The sequence below is a fragment of the Takifugu flavidus genome, chromosome 3 (assembly GCF_003711565.1).
Source record: "Takifugu flavidus isolate HTHZ2018 chromosome 3, ASM371156v2, whole genome shotgun sequence".
Taxonomy (NCBI): domain Eukaryota; kingdom Metazoa; phylum Chordata; class Actinopteri; order Tetraodontiformes; family Tetraodontidae; genus Takifugu; species Takifugu flavidus.
The window spans coordinates 2,550,001-2,566,581 of NC_079522.1; the positions used below are offsets into that span (position 1 = coordinate 2,550,001).

Below are 16,581 nucleotides of genomic sequence, written 5' to 3' on the forward strand. Positions count from 1 at the left end.
CTGGACGCTCTCGTCCTCTAGGACAGGAAGTAGTGCGGAAAGAGACGTGATGGGACGATATTCCGCGGGATGATACAGGAAGTTGGAGTGGATGCGTAAAATGGGGCTTAAAAACTGGCTCAAATAAATGAAATACGTTAAAATATTGAGCGGAAACGTCCCCCAGAAGCACTCGAAGACAAACATGCTGACACGTGAGGACAAGAGGTTCTGTCAGTACACAGAACCAGGGTCCAGACCCGGGTCTGGCAGGACAGATGAGGGGTCCTGATATCTGGTTTCTGACAGGTGCCTGTCGATCGTGAACGTTCGAGGTGGCCTCGCTATCTTCGTGCTAACATTAGCGTTAGCCGAGGGCTCGAGTTTGGAGTTTAGTGATTCGGGAGGAGGGTCGGTGATTCTGGAGCGGGTCGACAGCTGGGCTGGCGAAGCATTAGCTCCCAATGCTAACAGACGCTGAAGACAAACTCCGCCCCCTTTTGCACCTTTAATTCACCTTTCAGGACACGTTTATTTACATAAATGCTCCGACTGTAATGACGCGTGTGTGGAACTACTGTCGTTCTTGGCAGGTAAAACATGCTAACGCCGCACACGCGTGTCCGCTCTGATCGATTGCTGGAGGTCGCTGCCGACGCTCCCTCCTGGATTTTGCTCTCCGGCTCTCTCGGAGCGAAATTCCGAGTGGATTTCACACGCCGGTGGTGCAGCAAGTTGGAGCGTGGTGATGGAGGAGAGTCCTCAGGTGAGGAGGAAAGGTAAAGAAAGGCAGCCTACCTTTGGTCTTCGCCTTCTGCCTGGGCTGGACAGAGAAGATGACCATCAAAGCCCCCATGATGCCCTCCAGACTTTCACACGTACGGATCTGGAAGTGTTGAGATCGCGCGCACACTTCTCCTCCCACACGAGGACGGCTTCACAAAGACATTTGACGGGAGCGGAGAGGGAAGAAAGGCTTCCGGAGAAAGCCGGTTCTCCGCTCTGAACTTCCCTTTATACTCCGGCGAGGTGGGCAGTCCGCGGAGCCACGGCAGTGGGAGAGTTTTCAATCTTTCCAGGCGCATGCTCCCCCCCCCCTCCCCGTTTTCCCGCTCTGAAGCGAGAGCTCGTTAGCCGCTCGCCGCGGCGTGCGCGCTCCTCTGCACTGCCGAGCACCTACGTTAGCTGTGCGCTGAGCGGGGAGCCATTGACCACACTGGGAACGCTGGTACAGACCTCTCTACTCATGGGGGGGGGGAGGGGGGGGAGTCGAAGCTGGCGGGGAGGGGGGGGGTTGACCAAACATGGACGTCCTGTGTCCACTAGCGCTAACAGCTGCTGGGAGTAAATATTAAAATTCCACCCAAATCATCCCTGAGAGCGTCTCCGCTACGTGCTCATGCTAACGGGCGCTTGTCTCTGTGGATCAAGACCACAGCAGCAACATCCCAGCTCGCACCTTCAGCGCCCCCTAGTGGTCTGTGAGGGACGTACACGCTAAGGTTTCAGATGAGGCTACAGCTGCTGAGGAGGGTCAAACACAAACACCCTCAGGTCGGCCTGTGGGAGGGGGCCCGACTGCTGGGGGCCCGACTGCTGGGGGCCCGACTGCTGGGGTGGTGATAGTAGCGTCCAGGATTGGACCAACAGAAAGTCTCCCACTTCAGCATCCAGGGTGTCATTAATGCACCTGACAGAACCAGACGGGGACTTCAGACGGGGGTTCTGACAGAACCAGACGGGGGACTTCTGTCGCCCGCTCGTCTGACTTGGACCCACTTTGAGGGGGATTCTTTAGATTAATCAGAAGGTCTGGAGGCAGCAGCGGTACCGATGCCCTGGAAAATAGAAGAGAAAAACCCACTTTTGCTGTCCTCTGCCGCCCACACACACACACACACACACACACACACACACACACACACACACACACCACACACACACACACACACACACACACCAGCCGACCTCCACAATCAAGTACCAATTTGTTCCCGGTCCATTAACTGGCCCTTTGTTGCTCTCAGGGCTCCTGCAGACGTTCCCGCTCCACGTGCACAAACGCGCACACAAAGGCAAAGGCCGGACCGCCGTCGCTCTGAAGGTCAAGAGCCTTTGAGTCGCCGGAGCGCGGCCGGCGTTGGAACTGCAATTACTGGGGGAGGTAATCAGAGACCCGGGTTCAATCAAACTGGGACCGGTTCTGTGTGATCAGAGCAGATGGGTCCGTTTCAAAGGCTTTTCTAATTATTCAGGAGCAGAAAATGACTTTTCTTTCAATTTGAAGCTCCAGAGAATCCGGTTCTGATCCGGTTCTCTGATGTCAGTCATCTCCCATCAGCTCAGCCTCTAAAACAACTTGATCGGACTCAAACTTAGAGGCCATTTTACATCAAACAGGCGCCAGCGTGCGCGGCGTCGTGCACGTGTGATGCGCGTGGGTCCCGTGCACGTGTGATGCGCGTGGGTCCCGTGCACATGTGATGCGCGTGGGTCCCGTGCACGCCGATCCCCTGCAGCTCCGCCTGCCATCCTTTCCCACAGCTGCTTCCCGCTGCGCCTCCTCTCCCGTTTCCTCTTCATCAGTGGATACTCGCTGCTCCATGGAAGGTCGCTGACCTGCAGGAGGCCGCTGGGCGCAGGTTTCTCCGCCCGCTGCTCCTCTAATAGCCCGTTTAAAAACAGCCGCGGCCACAGGAGGCCTGTGAAGAGCCGGGTTCCGATGGAAACCGCGGCGGCGGTGGCGGCGGGTTCGTGACATCACTGCTGGGACCTCACAGACGTTGTTAAAGCTGCGCTGCTCATTTCCCCTCAAAGGGAGCAGAACGAGACCCCAGCAGAGAGCAAAGTGCAATAAACACTTTTCCCATCCGCCGACGCGGCAACGCCGAGCAGCCGGGGCGCCAATCACTCCAACGCCACTTTGTGAGACGTCACCAAGAGCCGAGTCCAGAAGAACTACAGCGGCTTTTTCACGTTTTATTTTTAGAAGCAACGAAGCACTTGAGACTGGCAGCGAGATGAGATGACGGCGTCTTTCAGCCCGTCACGGACACGCCAGGAATTTCCTGGCGGGGTGCAGTGCACCCTGTATCCGCCAGGGGGAGGCAGCGTGCGCCCAGCATCCAGCACTGTTGCTGAGTGACACGTGCACGTCAGACAAGACTTGTGATCAACACACCACAGTCAGAGTCGATCAAAGACGTTCAGGCAGATTATCAACAACCTTCAAGCAGCTTCTGGTCCAGAGGCTGTTTCTGAGGAACAGATAAAGCAATGACGTTCCTCAAAGGCAGGTTCCATCAATAAACATCAAAAAGCGACATTCCCGGTCGTTCTGCACGGTCTGAATGGGGCCAGCAGAGGGCGCCATCGCCGCGTCTTCGAGTCAAAACCTCCTCCATCCTCCTCAAGGTTCAGCTCTCCACAGCGTTCCCTCCTGAAAGCGTCCGTAACCTGATCCCAGATGTGGCCCCAGCAGCCGAGAGATAAACCGAAAAAGGCTTTTGAAGAGAAGCCAGTGTTCCGTAAGAGATTCAGAGCAAAAAGCACAATGTAAATAACAAAAGGCAGACGCGCTTTGATTTCCATGACGCTGCAGGGGCTAAAATAAACCAGAACCGCGGCGGCGGAATCACACGACCCGGCAGGTCCGAGCGGAGGGAAAACTCTCCCGGATCTCTTCAGCATCCGGAGGAAGTCGTGAGCGAAGCAGGGCCGCACGTTCAAATGTGCGAAGGAGGCCATTTATCAGCATTAATGTGAGGTTCTGCACCAGGAAGCGGCGGCCTGCTATCGATCACGTTGGCTCTAACTGGGAAAGTCGGAACGCCGTCATTAATCTTTGAGATAAATCATGAAAGAGGATGCTGCCATAAAACCTCTTCACGGACGTCCTGCTGCCCCCCCCCCCGGCAGAGACACACAGGACGTGCTGCGTCCAAGCCAAAGGATGGCCACCAGTACCTGTCCAGATGGTCCGAGTCAGCAGGCAGCCGTCACCAACCGGACAGAACAAACAGTCGGGAAACGCTGCTGCTCCGCACAAGAGCCGAACCTCTGCCAACCCGCCACCAGGGGGCCAGAACATCCAGCACAGCTTAAAAATAACCATGAAACGGCCAAACGAGCGGGACCCCCGGTGATCAGCACCAGGGGGGGGGTCGGCTGCCCCGAGGGGGTGGGCTTCACCTGCAGTACGGCAGGAACGGGCCGTTACCGTGGTTTCAAGGCTCCACCGGATCAATGCGGCGTCAGTTTTACTGCCCCGTTTCGGGGGTAAAAAGGTCAGACTCAGCACCGATCGCAGGACCCCTGATTCCTGATCCAGTCCATCCATCACCCCCCCTCCCTGAGCCGTAAGAGCGGCCAAAAGTGGCACAATGGGGCCGCGAGACGTTTTTCTGAGGCAGCAGCGCGTGAAATGAGTCAAGTGGAGCCAAAACACATCAGAAATTCGCCGAGAAGCCCAGATGGACATTGAAATTCTGCTCTCAAACGTGGCGATCGCTCGGCTAAACGGCCCCGCGGCTCCAAGCGAGCGGCCCAGTTCGTGATACTTCAGCAGGCTTTAGCCTCGCTAGCATGTGGCTAACTGCAGCAGCTAAAGTTTATTCCAGGGCTGCGAAATTTGAGCGCAGACGAGCGTTGCTATAACAACAAATGCGATTAAATGTTCCTGCAGAGGCGGCGGGTTTACGAGTCGGTTCCCCTCAAATGACATTTCGTTGCGTGGCTTTTTTATAGCGGGAGGTTGTGTTTATCCCGTCGACTCTCCCTCTTATTGCCCTCCAGCCATGAAGCGCTTCAGCCTGGATCAGTCAGAAAGGGTCCGAACCTGAGCTGAGCTAATTTCACGCCGTGACGTAACAGAGCATCTTTGCCACCTTCAGCTCCAGCATTAGCCTAGCATTAGCCTAGCATTAGCCAAGCATGCGCCGTCCCTTCCAGAGTCGGCCTTTAGGGTCAGGAGACGGGCGAGTGACACATTCCCCACTCGGAACTCTCTTCCACGAGCCTTGACGACGGCCCGTCCTGACGCTAACTGTGCCGTCGATGCCGCCAACGCGACGGCTGCCAAGCTCCGCCCAGCGCACATTAGCACCTTATTAATAAACCAGAGAGCGGAGCGGAACCTCCGTCTTTTCACAGCCAGGACCGACAGCTAAGGTAACACCGACGCGTATCCGCCCGTCTTCGGTTCCCCCCGCTGAGGCCAGGTTACACGCTAGCCTGCCAAGTTAGCGACAGCCTTCCATCATCGCGCTGCAGCAGGCGGTTCACCGAGGTCATGGCGTTTGGCGGAAAGGGTTGATTAGCTTTAGCATCATCAGGAAGTGAACGGACAACGTGTTTCCCGATTGACTCAGAGGTGAGCAGCGGGAAGGAAAGATGGAAAATTCTCATTCTGGAGCGTTGAAATTAGACCAGTCAGCACGTTCCCAAACACCACAGAGCCCGACGCTTCCCGTTAGGTTAGCGCCGTTGCTCATCCTTCGCCGCAACACCCGGGAAACAAATGTTGCCAGACCAGCTCCCGGAGAGGCGACTCCGTCTCTGCCAGGCTGAGCTCGGCTGACCTTTGACCTATCCGAAGGTGCGCGGGAGCTAACAGTGCTAGCTCGAGTTCTGGCTCATAAAAACTACATGCAGCTAGCCTGATGGAGAGAAACGTTGAATTATGCATCACGGCGCTCCGGCAGCGAACGCCACCTTCAGACGCTCCAGGAGGGGAAAATTCCAGCTCTTTTTTGGTCCAGATTCCAAACGGAGCGGAGCGAATGGAATTAGCCGGGAGCCTTGACAGGACGTCAAACCGAACGACTGAACCGCACGACAAAAACAACGAAAACAGAATACGTCAACTGTGACAACCGATCCAGTCCGGCTCCTGCGGAAGTCCGTCTCCGGGTTCTGTTGCCTCATAATTCCACCCACGGGACACGTTTCCCCACAAGAGCAACTTCTCATCCACACACACACACACACACACACACACACACACACACACACACACACACACACACACTTCCACCCACCTGTTTATGACAAACCCTACTAAGAATATTCCGACATTTCGTTCCTGGCGGGGGCAGAATTCCTTTTCCGAGCTGTCGGCTGAGACAACTTTCAGCCCTCAGCAACGCAACTTTTCAGTTTCTAATTCAGAAAGTTGCACCAGAAACTTTTCGCAGTGATGTTTGCAGTTATAATTCATAGTTTTCCAGTTCTGATCATGAATCCGGCAGAAAGTTGCCCAGATGATCCCGATAACGAACTCCGTGTCCTCACCACTGACAGCTGGGAACACCTTTGATCTGGAACGTTTGGTTTTTGCGGCAGGTGCAGTCGTCGTGACGACCACGGAGCGCCACGGGCGACTCCTCCTGCCTGATGAACGCAGCGGCGTCCTGCGCTAGCGCCCGAGGTCGATACGCAATCGATGAATTTAACCGGACTCCATCGCTCGGCAACGTGAACGGTCCCGATTCCCTGCAGAGCGGAAAGATTGAGAAAACTGTGTGTGTGTGTGTGGTGTGTGTGTGTGTGTGTGTGTGGAATCCGAGCCGTCAGCCGGAGGAATCCTGGTATTCACCCCGATACCCGACTTGGTTGAGTGACTTGTCTCAGTTTGTCCTCCAGAGACGACAGCAGAGATGCTACATTGTTAGCTTAGCATTGATGCACACGTCCTCCCGCCCTCCGACGTGCGTATCGATTAGCGCCGTCGTGCGCACGCAGCTCGCCCCCAGACCAACGCCGATGACAGGAAATGACAAAGGCGCGGCGAGCACCTGTGAGCTCATTAAGCCGCCGCTGCCTCCGACGTCGTCCGGAGGGAATTCGTCTCTTTCGTCTTCTCGTCTCTGTGATTTACGCTCAAACTTCCCGTTGATATTTCAGTCAGCATCAAGCCGCCAACGGATCCTTCATCACCTGCACAACCTTTGTGCCCCGTCAGCGGTTTTTTCCCGCCCTCACATCAATTATTCACGCGTGTTTATTCCCAACTCGGATTTAACCCCATAATATCCCCGGAACGCCACAACTGAAGGTTACTAAACAGGTAGGCGATTATCTCCGTTTGTCGGTACAAACCAGCCAAAAGGTCGACATGAAAACGTAATGAGAGCGCCGATACGCCATTAATAAGCAATCAGGAATTTACTGGAAAAATCCCTAAAGTTATCCGACCTTGGAAGGATTTTCGTTGTTTTGTGAGTTTTAAAGAGCCGGAGGAGCTTAAACGCCACCTCTCTGGGGCTTCGTTAGCATTAGAAGCTAACGTTAGCCGTTAGCTTCCGCTGCTCTCGAGGTCAAAACATCTGCGACAGGAACAGTTAGCATGACCGCTGTCATTGCAGCCTTCATTAAGGCACAGGAGCAACGTTTCCTCTCACTTCAAGTTCTGCGGGGAGAATTCCCAGTGTTCGTGAATGCATCGCTTCAAACAGTTGACGTACATAGTGGGGCAACACATTAGCTTAGCATTAGCGCAGTGCTGATCCTGTAGTGCAGGGGTCGAGAACCTATGGCTCTTTTGATGGCTGCATCTGGCTCGCAGACAAATCTGTTTGGACCCAACAAGGTGACGGTTAGCTTTGCTAGCGCTTTAGCAACTGTGAGGAACGGAGCGGCGTTCACAGACGGAGGATTTGGCTTTGGACGTTTGCAATTTATCCCAGTTCAGCGTGATTGCAAGGAATGCTGTCGGTGGTTCCCGACCCTGCTGCCGAGTCTATAAAGGTTCTGTAGCGCCACCCAAAACCCTCCGATCCGCTCTGGTCTCTCTGGTCCAAACCAGACGGGAGGGTGCTGAGCATCGTTCCCGGCATGAATTATCCCGGACCTGCACATCTGTTTCAAGGAAAATGAGATTTCACAGATCTAATCCGTCTCTGACAGCATCGGCGGCGGCGGGACGCAACATCACACCTTCAGACAGGAGTCGTCGCTCCTTTAAAGTCTTTTCACAGCAGAACCGGGCCCATTTTTCACTTGTAATGGGGTCTTCGATTAAACCCGATCCCTGGGGTGATAGCAGACAGCGCGGCGCCGCGGCGTCTGCACAGCAGCGACAGTCGCTCGGGAGCGGAGGAGCGGGACGGGAGCGTTCGGTCCTCCCGAGCTAGCAGCGGATTAGCTCAATTAGCTGTGGTAGTTTAGCATTATTCTGCCTGTCTTGAGATGGCTCCGCCCACCGCCGCCACATTCCCGCAATATTTACACAACACGAAGCACTTTTACCGCTGTTGACGGACAAATCTGGCTCCTAATTACGGCGGCCAGCTGCTGACCACCGTTACAAATGAACTTCACGCGAGGCCGATCAGGAAGTCTCCGCGGCGCGGGAACGCCCGCAGCGCTGCAGATAAAACGGCGCCATTCATCACGGAGCGTCCCGGATGACGTTTATTCTCTGCGAAAACAGGCGTAAAAATTAGGCTCATTAATCATCTTCACACTGAGGAAGAGTCGCGGCGCAGCCTGAGGAAGGTTAATGATTATTTAATCCACGTCTTTCCGAGACGGAACGCTATCAAAGAGGGAATCACGCTGCCACCGCCGATCCGGGTGGATCCGAGACGTCGGAGAAGTGCGTTTGCTTGTGCTTCTGGGGACGTTTTGGAATGTTAGCTTAACGCAAACGTCGCTGCACATCCACTCATCAACGGTGAAACATGGAGCGAGCACCAGGATCAAAGCAGATCAAAGACAAATTCCCACCTAAAACCTTGAAAAGTGGATTCAAAACTACAAACCAAAGTTCCCGTTTTGCACAAAACAGGTCAATCGTTTATTCTCAAAGGTCACACAAAGGTCGTGCCCGGAACCTGCTTGGGTCACCTGCGGCTAACGTAGCCGGTGGCGCCACAAAAGAGACAAAAAGTGCCGAAGAGAGACGTGAAAAATGCAGATCTGTTGGCTTAAAGACCGTTTTTATGGCCACTTGCATTAGCACTAGCACTAGCATTAGCATTAGCAGTAAAGCATTAGCATTAGCAGTAAAATGTGCATGGCGCGACTTGTTTCAAGCACGCCGGCGGCGTCATCGTCCGATACTCGTAGCGTAGCGTTAGTCGATTAGCATGTTCGCACCTGACCAATTAAATCAAAGCAATACGACTCCATCGATCAGATCCCTGCCGTCCGTCACCGGGGGCAACCGGCCCATTACCCGGCTAATAAATCACGCTCAACCATACGAGTTCAATTTACGACAGCAAGATTTAAACGTTCCCATCGGTTCCATTAGAGTCGGAGTGAACCGGATGGGGAATCCTCTGGGGCCGGAGAGCCTGGAGGGATGGACCGGAGCGGCATCCATCCATCCCGATTAGCTCCAGACTGAATGAAGGAGGCGATGGAAGACGACGCAACGGCCAGCGTGGGGCGCCGGCCGAGCGCCGCCGCGGCCCCGGAGGTCGTGGCGAGCTGTAAATGGCAAACGAGTTGCTCCTCCTCCGACGCTTTGCATTTAGATTGAATTCACCGCCGTTTCCGCGTGGAAAATGCAAGCGGAGAGAAATTCCCGACGACCTCCCTCCGAAGCAATTCATCGCCTCTACCCGTGTTTTTCATAACCTTTCGCACTGAGGCGCGGCGGCGGCGGCGTTCCGCGCCGTTTACATTTATTTCCACAAACGGCATCGTCAGCGAGCTAAATTAGCTCAAACTGCGATGGAGGAAAAAAGAGGAATGTCGCCCAACGGCGCCAAGATGAATTATGTCATGACGAGGTGGCTAAATCGTTACCGTGACAACCTTAAAAACACTTGAGAGATCACTAATTCCAGCAACACAGCAGGGCCGGACCAGAAAGCGCCGCGACCCAGCGGATCTCAGGCGCTAGAAAACCAATTAGGACCTCGATGGCGCCCAACGACGGCCGCCGACGTGCTGTAATGAAGCGGACAAATTTCGTTTCCGACAGATTACGCCGCCCTCCAGCTAATTCATCCGTTAATTTCCAGCGGCGGAGACGTTTGGAGCGATCGGTCAGGCAGAGTTGGTACGTGGACGGGCTGATGGTCACGCGGTCCAGATGAGTGGGCGGAGTCACCGGCCCGTGATGCCAACAGATCGCCCCCCCCGCTGCATCAATTTCACGCTGCCGTCCCAGAATGCACCTGTGATGATCGGATGAAACGACGACACATCAAAGAGACGAAAGGGAAGAAAGCCTTTTCTCTCCGGGCCGTTTCCGGCGTCCCAGAAACACGATTCTTTATGCGACGTAAAGAATCATTAACTCGCCGCAGCAAAGCTCAGCGAATTCAATCTGCAACCAATCAACGGCGACACGGAAAATCAGTCGATATCAGCCGGTTTTTACCCAGCAGGTCCCCGAAGGAGATAAAACACCGGGAATAAAACACATAAAACCCCAGAGTCCTGCGGGACGGCATATAAATAAAAAAGAGCCGACGGCTAATGCTACGCTAACAAAAAAAAACGGTAAACGGAAAACTAAATCAGTCAGAATCGGACTGGCTGCCTTTTCTGTGCTGGCGCCTCATTTGTGTCCATTTGGTCTTCTGAGAGTCCTGATTTCTTCTTATTAACGTCCAAAAGAGTCATAGGAACGGTCCCAACGCGCCCCCCCACCCCAGTTTAGATCCTTCTGATTTAACGTATTCATACTGGGAAGAACGGCGGGACTCTGGAGCCGAGCTAAAAATAGCCCAGCCGTCCAGTCGCAAGGACGCTTGTTCACAAACATTAGCGCAAATGGAAAAACTGATTACCAGGGTTAGCCGAGGGGGGGTGGAGGGGTGGGGGGGCAAATGGACAGCATGGCGGGATCACGGCGCACGGGACAAAGATCGGAAAATGAGTGGACATCAAATCCAGGCGATCTGGAACGGTTGGCGGATGTTGTCAGGACGGATAAATAGCGATTTTAGCTTGATTCAAAACCATTAGCATAACAACAATATAATCAGGAAAACTAATTTAATTTTCATCGCCATGACGACCACAGCCCTACAATGTCTTCCGGCTGTGTTTTACTCAGACAATCCTCGTTACAGGACCAAAATAACCAGAAACATCTGGCGCTAACTCGCCGTTAGCCTATTTATCGCACTTGTACACAGTCGGGAGGCGTGAGAATATTTATCAAAAAGCATAAAAGCGGCTCCACTGAGGAAAATTACGTGGTCCCGTTAAAGTCCTCCTGGGGGGGCACAAACTGCCTTTTCAGCTGCTAGGGGGACATTTTTATGACAAGCTCGTCATTGACTAATTACTGGCGACAACAGCAGCCCGTCCCACCGAGGCTAGGGTCAAAGGTCGGACCAGTCCGGCCCCAGGTCTTTGCTCACGGCCATTTTTACGATTGGTGACAGATCCAACATTTACGCTAGCATGCTGCTAACGTGCTAACCAGCCGCTAGCAGCAGATCTCGCTCAGGTTATCTGCGACCAGCTTGTGGCTGCACTCGTTTTTTTTGTTGACGTAGCCTAAGATGCTAACTGAATATTAGCATATCTGCGTCTTCTTGTGCAACTCTTCAGTTTTGCGCCATTCCGATGCGGAAACAATCGGACCAAACTGAATCAGGAGGCGCCGACGGGAGTCCAGGAGGCGCCATCGCTGCAGAAGGCGCTGCACGCCGACGCAGGTGCGGCGAGCAGGTGCCGCGGCGCCGTCTCCCTCGTCTCCAGCGACGAGCAGCGGGACCACGAGCGGGAACAGAAACCGGGACAACTGCTGCTGTGACCCACGGTCACGTGATCCGTCGAGCAGCATCGGCGGCTGTTCTGGGACGATGAACATCTCAATTAAAATCTCACGGTCGACCGAGCGGCACCGTCCGTCTCCGTCCGACCAGAAACGGGTCAGAGCGAGTTCTGTGCGCCCGCGGGGCACGAAAACGTGTCCCCAGTGGAACGTCTCAGATGTTGGGTGTCGGTGACCGGATGAGGCGTCGGGTCACGAGCTCAAGTGTCCGCTCGCCGTTACCCACAATCCCTCAGTCACGATAAATCTGAGAGCCACGGCTGCTTTCGGCGCCGGCGAGGTCGGCGAGGACACGCGTGAAGACGCAGCGAAACACTCCATCGCCTCCATCACGTCTAGAACTTCCTGCTGCTCCTCCTCCTCTACGCAGCAGCCGCACTCAGAACTTGACCCGTTAGAAACCTGGTTCAGCCTGGTTCCGACTGTCCTGCCTGGTCCTTAATGTCCTACTTGGTCCTGACTGGTCCTTAATGTCCTACTTGATCCTGACTGGTCCTTAATGCCCTACCTGGTCCTGCCTCTCCTACCTGGTCCTCCCTGGTCCTTAATGCCCTACCTGGTCCTTAATGTCCTACCTGGTCCTGCCAACACTATATTTTCGGATGTGCAGCCTCTGAAGCGTCGGCTCCAAATCCATTGACATGTTTTACTGAACGCACACCTCCAACACGCCTCGATCAACCCCCCCACCGACCTCCAGATTCCAGCCATTAATCTTCCCTATTCCCGCCCCTCCGCTGGGACCATGCGCTGTGGATCCATATTTCTACAGACAGTCCAGCTTACGTGAACACAAAAACCAGAGTTAATTCTAGCGTGCAAACATCAGCCACATCTGCAGCGTCCTTATTTTAAGAACTTCCCGTTGTCCCTTTCCTCCCAGTCCAGCCACGACCGCCGCAGGAGATCCGAGTAAAACGGGACATAAAAGCCTCCGTCAACCAAATCGACCAGCTGAGCTTCGCTCAACAGGGGAAAAGAATCCACATCGGCTCGGATCAATATTTAAAGACCGACGCCAGTCGTGCTGCCAACCGCTCCGACGCTACGCGAGCTTTCCCGCCGCTCATGGGAACCGGAATCAGAGCCGTGGGGATCACGAGGCTTCCTCCAGGTCTCTGGGGTCAGGAACAGGCCACGGCCGGATGGAGCTGCTCCCAACTCAGCCGTCAACGGCCTCGAGAGGCTCGCCAGGAGACACGCCGCCAACCCCTCAGCTCCGCCCGCCGCGGGCGCCGCCTCGCTCGCCGGGCGAGTTCATCAGCAACTCAGTCAACAGTCAGAGCGCGTCTGATGCAACGAGGAGGCGGGAAGGTGTCAACGATACGCCGCCGCCGCCATCAGATCATTGCCGCACGACACAGCGCCAGATCCTCCGATAATCACCTCCGGCCTGTGTGGAACCCTTCCTGGTGTAATCTGCCGGTAATCCCGACGATTCCCTGTCACGTAAAAAGATTAGCTGTCGTGGAACAAGTGTGAGGAACACGGGGGGAGCCTCCTGCCGCAGGTTCCTCAGGTTTACCGACTCAAACATCCCATAAATGGGATAAATCAGGTTTCCGACGCAGAGATGGAGAAAGGACCCAGTTTAATCTGTTCCCGGACACGCCTGTCCCTGAAAATCCCGCCGTAGTCGGGAACGATTTCAAATCCTGCCGGGAATCCTCGGTCAGATCGATCTGCACACTTTTCCGAGCAGAGATTATGACCGAGTTTCCTCTGGAGTTTGACTCCGACGTGGATCTGAACTCAGGAAGAGCAGAGAAAAGCAGGGCCGCCTTACCGGTGTGGAGCGTTCCCGTCACCAGCCTGAACAGGTACTGCGCCAACTTGAAGATCTCCCGCTTGCACCTCTTCCTGCAGCTCATCGTTGCTCCGATCGGTCGCAGGTAGAGATCAGGACTCCGCTCCGAGGGGGCGTTTAGTTTGGAAAACTCCGGAGCCTGCGTCCTGCTGCGGCGGCGTGGCCCCTGAGCCCGGAGCCAGTGACGCTCATGAGGGAGGAGAACCGCTACGATACGAGCTCCTCCGGGGTCGGACCGGGGGTGCTGGGCGTCCCGCTGCTCAGGTCATTAATATCTTCCTATCGGCAGTTTACTTCCTCCTCTCTGAGGACGGAGTGTGTGTGTGTGTGTGTGAGTGTGTGTGTTCCCGTGGCTCCCCTCAGCCGACACGCAGCTCCGCCGCTCTCAGACGCACAAACAAAGCCACGCTCCCACAGCTGAGCTCGTAGCGCTCCTGCTGCTCTGCTCGACTCGGCACCATCTGTGGATGTTTTACACTCTGCCGATGGTTGCCATGGAGGCGGGGCCAGAGAGGAGGAGGAGGAGGAGGAGGAGGAGGAGAAGAGCGGAGCGATTGAAAGTGCACAACGAGCAGGAGGGGGATAAAGGAGAATTTAAGGGGAAAGTGTCCAGATGAACGGGCGATGACGGTGCATTATGGGTCCGGTGGAAGTGAACTCGTCATCGGGGCGACGTTAGCGGCAAAGACGAGGCGCAAATAAAGACGTCTGGAACGCCGCGCCGCTGTCCCCGCAGCGGAGAACGTCAAGGTCAGCACTGATGATGACTGACAGGCTGAAGACGACATTAACGCCAGCCCAGCGCGTCGCCTCCTCGGCTAATTAGCACGACGACGCTCATCCATCACTGTCGTCTCAGGCTCATCACGAACTCCTCGTTAACTCGTGTTTGCACCTGCATGACGGCACGCGCTCCTCTGGCACTGCCATGGTCCCCCTCCAGAGTGGGGGGGGGGGGGGGGGTCCCGCAGGTCGCCCGACAGGAGCTGACCTTGGAGTTCTGGACGGTATCGGAGACAGGAAGTGAGGCAGGAGCTGTTCCACAAATGTGCTCAAGTATCACTTGGAAGTTGTAACTGGGTCACAGCGGCACAGAACCAGGTACCTGTGGGGCGTCGCAGACTTTCAGCGACTTTGCCAGAAGTCGATCGCCAGCAAGGTGACATTTCAATTTGTGAAACAGGACAGAAAAGGCTCTCTTCTCTGGACCCTGAACGGGTCTGGCTCGAGGGCTTTCGGACCTGTTGGTTCGTCCTACCCGACCAAAACCGTCGCACTGAGCCCAGATAGTGAACTAGCATGAAGCCTTTGCTCCAAGTGGACTTAGCCTCATTTCTCCTGGAAGCTAATCCCTCGCACGCACACACACACACACACACACACACACACACACACACACACACACACACACACACACACACACACACACACATCCGTGTTAAATCATCGTGCTACATTTTTAATTTAGCTCCTTTAGCCACATAATGAGTTCCGCCTGTTTTACAAGCCCCTCCCACCTGACACGATCACAGCGCCGGATTTCGATACCGGTGCACCTGTTTGGTGGCTGTTCCCCATTTTCAATCTCCCACATAAACAACATCAGCCCAGGAATCACTCGGGAGCAGCCGAGCGCCTTGCTCCTATCACGCCACCTTCCCGCCGTCCCCCACCTCATTATTCCGGAGCCCGGCAGAAGGTCCGCTCCTCTCGCGGGAGGAGGGCAGACAAATAGGACCGCCACATCATCGGGGTACCCTGCGGATCATCTCAAGGCCTCCGGTCCTCCGCAGAACAAATCAACACATTCCGCGTCCATATACAGTCAGGAAAAACCTCTCACCGTGAGCCACGTGCACGTGCACGTGGAGCATCAAGGCACAAAGGGATGTATGATAAACAGGCGGTAAAACAGGCGAAGAAATCAAGGATGAAGCTTGCACATGTGTAAATGAATCTCCCAGATGATCCGATTCTGGCATTCACTGACGGAGATGGGGGCTTTGATCTCTGTTGCTTTGATGTTAGCACATCAAATCCTGAAATCCAGTAAATAAACGTGACTTTTGCTTCATTTTCTCCTAAAGGAACATTTTGTCCCTCTGAAACGTTGCTTTGATCCAATGCACAAACACAGATTTAGCTTCCCAGAGACGCCGCAACAGACCCCGATGCCCTTTAATCTTGATATAAAAGCACATCAAAGATTTCACCTTTTCCACATTCTTTAACGGCTAACGGCCTCGACGTTGGAAAACTAGGAGAAGCGCTGGGATTTATGCTGCACCCAGGAGCAATTAGAGCCCCAACGTGAACCTGGCCGCCGAAGTCGACAGATTTATTGATCCTGACCAAAGACATTTCCCTCTCCCGTCACACAAACGCGCAGGTTCTGCTTATAGACTTCCTTTTCCAGGACGGAGGCCGAATAGACGGGTTAAAAAAAGAAAAAGAAAGAGAGCTGCTAACGGGAGTCGCTGCTGCCCAACGTGCACATAAACGAGAATGTTTATGCTCACGCTAGCTGCAGCAGCTAAAGTCTGAAACTTCTGTCCGTGCGACGGGTCGGGAACGGTTCCGTGGGTTGGATATTCGCACCCCTGCTCCAGGAAACAGGCTGGCTTGTGCGGAAAGCTGAGCAGATTCATGAACACCAGGACAAACAGGGACGCCCGAGCACGTCTTTGACAAAGCGCGTGATAATCCCAGAAAAGCCGGGTCCTTGTCTGGGATATAAACACCCACAGCAGCCGATCGATGGGACGTGACGGATAATCGCTTTTCCGTGCTGACCAGGAAGGAGTCAGCAGAAAGTGGACGGCTCCTCCCAGCTATTAGCATGTTTGCGCATCAACCCTGGGGTGTAAAAGACACCGATTTCTATTTTATTACGCACTAAATGACGCCTTAAAAACAGCCGTAAAAGTCTGGAGAACTACCCAGAGCCATTCGGCTCACTTCCTTGCTTTTATCGGAGCGCCGGGGGTGTCCGTGCCGGGTCGATATCAATAATTAATAGCTTATGACATCGACGTGCTACGTTCAGGGC

At 54.6% G+C, this 16,581-nt stretch overlaps 1 protein-coding gene across 3 annotated transcripts in view; it reads right to left on the reverse strand.

Moving 5' to 3' along the window:
* The window catches only part of kcnip4a (potassium voltage-gated channel interacting protein 4a), a 52,436-nt gene that overhangs the window by 24,224 nt on the left and 11,631 nt on the right, over nt 1-16,581 (reverse strand). Inside the window, exon 1 of one of the 3 annotated variants that reach the window (XM_057027849.1) lies at nt 13,512-14,298. The exons of the other annotated variants lie outside the window; for them this stretch is intronic. Coding sequence (XP_056883829.1) covers nt 13,512-13,596 — 85 coding nt within the window. The 5' untranslated portion in view covers nt 13,597-14,298. Of the gene's footprint in view, nt 1-13,511; nt 14,299-16,581 lie in introns of those variants that run through there. 3 annotated transcript variants of the gene reach the window in all.